Raw genomic sequence first — 7,737 nt, forward strand, 5'->3', positions numbered from 1 at the left:
AGCAGCTCTTCAGGGAGAGCCAGCTGAGCCATAAAAACTGCTGGGGATGAATGACATCAATGCAATTTACTGGCTTTCTTCAAATAAAGACCTCAGCGTAAGGAAATGATTTAAGAGACAGATAAACTCTGCTAGAGTCATAATAAGTAAATAATAGGTTCCATTACATGTATTGGTGTATACAACTAATTCTGGATAATTAACAGAAGCATATGACAGAACAAGCTCTCCCTTTTTTTCCGAAAAACATTTTATTAACATTACTTATGAATTCATATTTAGAAAATATTGTAGGTGAAATTAATTGAAATTCAGACATGGCTCAAATACAAAACATAAAAGAAGGTGCAATAATATCACCATAGGCATAATCTACCGTAAGAAATACAATAGTGCCTCAAAAGAGGGATTACATGAGATTTGCAGAACTTCTGCTTTTCTGCTTTAACAGACATCGCATAAACACAGATATCAAAATCCTCAGCAGATGTAATCAGTGTGGCTCCATTAAAATCAATAAAAAAATGCTGATTTATGCCATATGAGGATCTGGAGTATAACTTAGCAGAAATTTCAAATGTCATGGAAAAGTAATGGCTACATTTTCATTTTAATACCCGAGTAGCTTATTCATTGCCTTTGTCAGAGTGTTTATCAAAGTACACCTATTCACAATTTTCTCTTGTGGGACAAGCCAGATTTAAGTTTATACTTCTTCTAGTGTTAGGAAAGCTTCTGAAAGCCTTGACTATGAACATAACTGTAAAGGACAGTCTACTTAAATGATAGTGCCAAAATATGTAAAATGGCAGGGCAATAAACCTCTGAACACAATTTTGAAAGGCTTCTTATCTTTAGCAAGCAGAGGATGCCAAAAAAATCCATGGTAGAGCTTTAGCTTTGTACTCTCCTTAGTTATACTACGAGACGATTGATTTTTCAAATCTTAATTGATTTATAACGGGTAAAATATTCTCTCAAGGCAGTAGTAACATCCCCCCATAAAAACATGGAAATCTAAATACCTGGCTTTGCCAACGTATTACTGCAAAGACAACAGAGCAGAAGAACCAAACTTAGGTTCATTCTTTTTCTATTAAATGCAGTTCTTTATAAAAAGTAAGTTGGAAATAAAAAGCAGTTCTGAAAGACAGAACTATGTCGGTGTATAAAACTGTGGAAACTATCTTACAAAAGAAGAAAGTGGAATCAAAAGAAGGTGTTTTGAACATCCAAGTGCACATCAGCTTTAAGACTTCGGGTTATATGTCTGAGATTTTTTAATCAGTTTTCTCATCATTTTTCTGCGGAATACATTCGCTGGCTTGTTGAGTTTTGGTTTCTGAGTCCCTGCTAAGAAAACAAAGGAAGCAGTTAGGGAAACAGTATGACAAAGCTGTTACTATTCTTTATTGTTTGGGTTTTCTTTTTCATGTTATGCTGTTTAAGCAGTTGAGCCAATAATAACAAACATATCAGAAACTCTAAAATGTGTTCTGGACACCCTATTCTCACACTCCAATGTGTCCCCCTTTGGCACTGGAGTCCTGCTTTGCTGCTCTTTTCCTGAACAAGCATCCAAGTCTTTTCTAGCCATCCTGCAGTGACAGCAGAATGCAAGTAAACACACTGCTCTATCTGAAAAAAAAAAAAAAAGAAAAAAAAAGAAAAGAAAAAAAGAAAAAAGAAAAAAGACAAAAAGGAAAAAGAAAAAAGAAAAAGAAAGAAAAAAAGGAAAAAAAAGAACTATTACTACATTTCTCTGAACAAGACTGGGGCAAAGTCCAAAATATAACCAGTGCTTGTGGGAGATGAAAAGGTGAAAGGGGTTTCTGCCCAGGACCGTGTTTGACGCAGAAGCAGCGAGTGGCCAAAGACAGTTGGGGTTATCTCCAGGAATGCTTACAAAGACCGCATGAAATGTGTGAATGCAGTTCAGAAAACAAGTCTTTGCAAACCTGACTGAAAATCTTATCTCTTTATGCTGTTTACCTGCACGCAGAGCCCCTGTGGCCAGTTTCCAGTCCTTTGGCTGTCACCCCAATGTATTTATTTTCTTTTCCAGTATAATTTTTTTTAAATGAAATGAATCAGAAACCTTTTCACTCCAAAAGCTATAGACCAGTTCAAACAGCAGTTGCGTATTTGCACAGGGAAGGTCAACTGAATTCAACTTGAGACTCCAAAAGGTAACAGGAAAGATGTTGGGAAGGGAATTACAGGAGCGGGAGAGAAGGAGTGGCTTAAGTTGCTTACAGATTTGCTTAATGTTGCTGTACACTCCCTAGCTATAGAAATGACTATGTATAGCACAACATTAATTAGCACAAATTATGCCCTTAACTATGGGCTTTAGTTGTACCAAGCCTTACTGAATTGTGAAATCCACAAGTTAGTGAAAAAGCTCATAACCAATCCTTTACATTTGGCTATGTGGTGCTCTAGATACGAGGCAGACAGCATTTCCTTACTTCTTTCTTCCCGAAAGAGAGTGAGGAAGCGGGAACCCCCAGGTGTGTCTGGCTGGGTGTGGGCAGGGGCAGAGCGCGGAGGCGAGACGCCGAAAAGGCAGTTTCCTTCCTCCTCTCTCTTTGCACACTGAGGCTGGAGCCTGGCCCTGCCATTTCCCAGCTAGTAATGGATGCAAATTAGATAATCATCACAAGCATCTCAGATAGACTTAGCATGCTATTAAAGACTCCCTTACGAGACTAGAATGGCAGAGACACACTCAGACTTCTCACCCACAGAAATATTACTGCCATGACTAACTGGCAGGCAGGATTTTTACTTCTGAGGACTGGGCTTGGGGTGCAATCCTTGCCCCAGCCCTGGATTTCTAGCCCAGAAATAAAGAATCATCTCCTGACTTAAGCATTCTGACTACACATCCTAAATCCTAAAGTACTCAGGCCTTGTGCATATCTCATGTTTAAAACAGAGCTACTTTTTGACTTCTTCTTTTTTCTCCAAAGTCAACATACATGATAGATACAGCCTTAATTTTTTTCCCCCATTAGTATCAATTTTTTAAATATTGTCCTGTGACTGCTTCCTGAGTGCTCTGGGGGTCAACATATAATTATGCTTTTCTCTCTCTTATTGATTTACATATCAAATGAATTAAACTAGAGTATTAAAGCTTGCAATAGATGGTATGAACATAGGCTGCAGGTAAAAGCACAACTGTTTTGACCTACAAGTGCAGGCTGTAGCTGATTTGAATAACACCATTGAGAAAAATCAATTACCATCCCCAACCCTTCCCCCCACGGCCGCAGAAGCAGTTGACTCAGCACAACTGATGAGGCAGAAATCTTCAATAATGGGAACGGGAAATGGGAACGGGCAGCAGGGAATCAAGGGAGGATGGTAACTGCTGAAGATGCAAAGGAAAAAAGCAAATTGATTTCACAACTCACTTTAATCCTACTTAAAAATATCTCGAAGAAAATGATACATTAATTAGTGTTCATGCTGGTACTGAACAGTTTAAAGACTGATTCCTTGTGGGCACTAGTACGTTAATTAGTCTTTTTGCGTACTGTTCTCTACACTTCATTCAAAAACAGTGTAATCACCTCGCATCAGACTCCTCTTGTCAGGAGGATTTAGTGTTGCATCTCAGTTTTCCCTGCCTTTGAAAACACACGGTCCAAAATGAAAAAGCATATACTTGTAGCAAGCCAAGGTGAGTAAAAGAACACTGTGAACACCTTTTATTTGGTTTGCTTTATCTGCTTATGACTGACAAAACACAAAAAATCTTACCTTTTCTGCAGACATTGTAGCAATCCATTTCAGTAACGAAGTTATTGGCATTTCCGCCACAGCCGGTATATTTGAACTCCTTGCATGATTTAGTCTTGGCGTCATAGTAATAGCGAGATACAGAAGAAGAACACAATCCTTCATCCTTTGGGCTGTAGCATAGCGAGGGACCAGCTTGAAAAAAAGAAGGGAAAAAAAAGGAGAGAGAGAAAGACAAATTACATAAATATCTCTATGCCTAGCTGCTTAAAATTTATCCTGCAATAAATTTGGTGGCTAAACAGCTCTTGTAACATGAGCCGTTACCGACGACTTCAGAGACTTACTACATCTTATTCCTGTGAGTTATGAATTTGAGAAAGCAATAGATAGTCCCAGAAAATAGGATTACTATCCCCCAAGTGAAACTCATCAGCTTTGCCCATTTGTGGTGCCATGCATAGAACAGCTGAGATATTTACATAGTCTAGCCAGAAGTCATATTCCATATACACAGGAGTATAACAATAATGCCAGTGGAACTACCTCTGTGGAGGAAAAGGGCACTATTTTATTTATGCTTGCTATGATTTTTCCAGCAAAAAGTTCAAAACCCACCACTTACCTCACAACAATGTTTCATTTTGCCTCAACAAAATTTTACTTTTCTTGTGGAGACCTTTTATCAATTGATTGGATGTGCAACAGAGAAACGAAAAATAGTTCAGCATTCACCGAAGAAAATGCTGACAATCTGCCATCAGCCAAAAATAACTGTCTCATCAGGCACTAATAAAGCTCAGGCAGTGACAGCTTTTATACATTCTGGAAAATCTCTCTTATTCAAAGACCCTGTCTCGCACTGGATATTAACCTGGTGTTTATGACAACACTTTGGTATAGTCACCTGCTTATAATTACTATCTCTCTTCTTTAAAGTTCATATGGAGAGGCAGTGAAGAGACACGTCAGGCCAAAAAATTTTACCAGTTGAGTTGGCAAGCGTGAAAAACCCAAGCCACCTAATACCATCTCTCAGATGAACTTCAGAAAGGCACTTCTGCTTTATAATAGGATATCACTGCCCTGAACGTGACTGCCACATGTCTCACACATCTGCCTCAACCCAGATCTCCAACGTTATTTCCCTTCAGATTACACATGTACAGCTCTCTAGAAGTCAAGAGATCAGTTAAACATAGCTGTGGGCATACTTAAGGTCACAATCTTAAACTAACACAGCATTTTGCTCTTTCAGTAACAGCTGAGACAAGTGACATGTGAAAGTCTGTAGACAATATAAAAATCTGCTTCACAGAAGTCTTCAGAAATAACGCTGTACGGGTATCCAGAGGAAAATACCAAACAAAATATCGTCTTCATATTGCTTTCAAACCATCTATTTTATTAAAAAGTTTGAACAACCATTACTTTTCTCTGGAAGACAGTGGTCCACACAAGACTGCATATCTCTGAAGTTGTTGCCATTTCCGTAGCAGCCACCGTAGATGAACTCCTCACACCTCATCGAGCTCAAGTTAAAGGCATATCTCTTTAGATGACTCCTGCAAGGTCCTCCATCAGCCTCCATCCGGCATAATTTGGGCACTTCTGCAACAAAAATAATTTCATCCTCTGTAAAATCAACCCTTTGCACTGCCCGTACCCAACAACATGGTAGTGTAGACAAAACACTATTGCTCCAGTCGCAGGCAAGTCCCAGCTTGTCCCACTCTTTATGAAGTGGGATAAGCTTTACAGGAAGAACCTGATGCATTAATTAGCAACTAGCTATAATGCTAAATTACATTTAGAATATTAATAGTTAAATTCTGCATGTTGCCTCTGAGACAACTTGCTCTGATTTCTCTGCATACAGTTGACATCAGTTAGAGAGTTGCTACGGGCAGGAGGGGCAGGAGGGGTAGGTGCGAAGCATCCCCCAAGGAGCGCAGCCGCCCGGGTGCTCCCAAAAGCCCCCTCCAGCCCCTCTGCCACCCCAGGGACACTCCGGGGAAGACTGCCCCGTCGGGCGGCCCCCCGGGGCTGAGGAGGGACGGCGGGGCCGGTCCCCCACACTCACTTTTGATGGTCCAGCAGTTCTTCTCGCAGTCGTCGAAGGTGAGGAAGTTGTTGGCGTTGCCGTGGCAGCCCCCGTAGTTGAACTCCTTGCAGCTCTGCGTGTACCTATCGTAGTACCAGCGCGGCACCATGGCGCGGCAGGGGCCGTCGTCGGGGGGCAGCAGGCAGGAGCGCTGCTTCTCTGCGGGAGACACCAGCGACCGGGGCTGAAGCCACCGCGGCAGCGGAGGCGACCCCGGCCCCGCGCTGCCGCCCGCGGGGTCCCTACCTGTCAGGGTGCGGGGGGCCAGTGCCGCGCAGGCCAGCGGCAGCAGCAGGACGGGCAGCGGGAGGCGGCGGCCGGCGGCCATGTCGCGGCGGACGGGAGGAAGGGGAGGACGGGCGGGTGGCAGCGGGGTCCCGGCAGCGAGCGGAGCTGCTCGGCCCGACGGCAGCGCTTTATAAGAGCCGACGGTTTCCCCGGGCCGCCTCCCTCCTTGCGCATGTGGTGGGAGGGGAAGGTCTGATTCAGCGGGGCAGCAGGTCCCCGCTGACCTGGCCGTCAGCGGGGCGCGGCGGGGCTGCACGCCTGCCTGAGCCCGGGCGCCGGGGGGCGCAGGACAACCCCCGCCCCGCCGCCGTCGGGGGTCCCACGGCCGCCGGGGGGAGCAGCCGGGGCCGGCTGGGGGCGCCGCGGGGGATGGCTCGCCGTCGGGCTGCGCCGCCCACGGCGGAGGGGTCTCCGTCGGCGGGCTGCAGGGAGCTGCACGGGGTCCACGGCTGGCCCGTTCCCCCCCTCTTCCCCTCCCCCCCGCCCCACCCTTCCCCGCACGTTACGGGATGATGCTCGAAGAGCATTTCCTGTTAATCACGGTGAAATCCCGGACGGGTCACTTAGCGAAAGTCCTCTCCCCCCTCTCCCCCCTGGCGGCCGCTCCCTGTTCGGGGGCTGCGGGCAGAGGGCGGCAGGACGCCGAACACCAGGCAGGGGAGCCCCCGCCGGGTCCCGATCCCGCCGGGTCGAGCACGGGCCGCTTAGCGAGTGCCGCTAGAGACAGCACCGATAAACCCGGGTTACTGGTTTGTGTATAACGCTAATGAACTTGAGAAAACCGAGGCACCGTCAGGGGGCTTGGACGCCGGGGAAACCCGAGGGGCCGAATGGATGAAAGCTCTGCTTACTTCAGGGAGCTGGATTCCAGAAAATACCATGACTTGTTCTGTAAATTTTAACCCCACCGGGCAATCCGGAGTGATCTGGGGGAGGAGGGGGTGAGCAGCATACTTTCCCTCTCTAATCTATTAGAGCCATTACATTAATTAGTGTTTACTCCAGATTTAATACAGTAAGAGAGATAAGAGCGGCTGCAAATTAGACATGCTCTCTATAGATAACAATAAACTAATCTGATCTCGTATTGTTCTTCTCCACTCCCTTTACAGCCACGGTGTTGGGCCTCAATCCTTCAGGCAGGCGCTGCCGTCGATGGGATTGTGATACAGGGCCCTGGAAACGTGTGGCCTGCAGGAAGGAAGCCACAGTCCGTACGGGCTGTAAGGAGGAGGAACTTCATAGCGCCCTGATTATTTCAGGAACTGACTTTCTCTCCACGGCTTCTCTGCTTTGCTAATCTCATGGAGGATTACAACCTAGTTTTCCGACATAATTTTATTTTTCACAAAGGCAAGAAAGAGGAGTAAATTCAACCCCCACCCAACCTAGCTGGCATCTGGGAGGGTACCAATGGCACCTCTCTTCCTCCTTTTTCAACATCGTTCCTTTTTTCAGAATCTCCAGTTGCCAAAGGATGAGTGGGTGCTTTAGTGACAAAAAACCCCCAGAAACCCTGATAGAGTTTGAGACATTACCATGGGAGACATCTGCTGTGTTTTGAAATCTTATAACTACAACTGTTAGTAACAGGT

At 45.2% G+C, this 7,737-nt stretch overlaps 1 protein-coding gene across 2 annotated transcripts; it reads right to left on the reverse strand.

Annotated features, from left to right (window-relative positions):
* Positions 1-228: 228 nt before the first annotated feature.
* Positions 229-6,443, reverse strand: TFPI2 (tissue factor pathway inhibitor 2). 2 transcript variants are annotated; one of them, XM_074574687.1, is made up of 5 exons: positions 6,101-6,443; positions 5,834-6,013; positions 5,182-5,361; positions 3,772-3,945; positions 229-1,353 (listed from the first exon to the last, which is right to left on the reverse strand). In XM_074574687.1, exons 1-5 carry the CDS (start codon positions 6,180-6,182, stop codon positions 1,250-1,252), a joined length of 720 nt encoding a protein of 239 aa, XP_074430788.1. In that variant the 5' UTR covers positions 6,183-6,443; the 3' UTR covers positions 229-1,249. The 2 variants fall into 2 exon arrangements, with proteins under 2 accessions (XP_074430788.1, XP_074430787.1); XM_074574686.1 differs by having other exon boundaries at positions 229-1,350; positions 6,101-6,277.
* Positions 6,444-7,737: the final 1,294 nt, after the last annotated feature.

This window comes from Larus michahellis, chromosome 2, assembly GCF_964199755.1.
Source record: "Larus michahellis chromosome 2, bLarMic1.1, whole genome shotgun sequence".
In the NCBI taxonomy this organism is placed as follows: Eukaryota; Metazoa; Chordata; class Aves; order Charadriiformes; family Laridae; genus Larus; species Larus michahellis.

Bases quoted from the DNA above. Each gene is read 5' to 3' on its own strand.
- TFPI2 (XM_074574687.1), bottom strand. From the start codon at position 6,182: ATGGCCGCCGGCCGCCGCCTCCCGCTGCCCGTCCTGCTGCTGCCGCTG. The intron at 3,946-5,181 runs GTAATGGTTGTT...CTTTTTTTCAAG, and splicing joins CCACTGTCTTCCAGAGAAAA to CTGGTCCCTCGCTATGCTAC. The intron at 1,354-3,771 runs GTAAGATTTTTT...TTGTTTTCTTAG, and splicing joins CTACAATGTCTGCAGAAAAG to CAGGGACTCAGAAACCAAAA.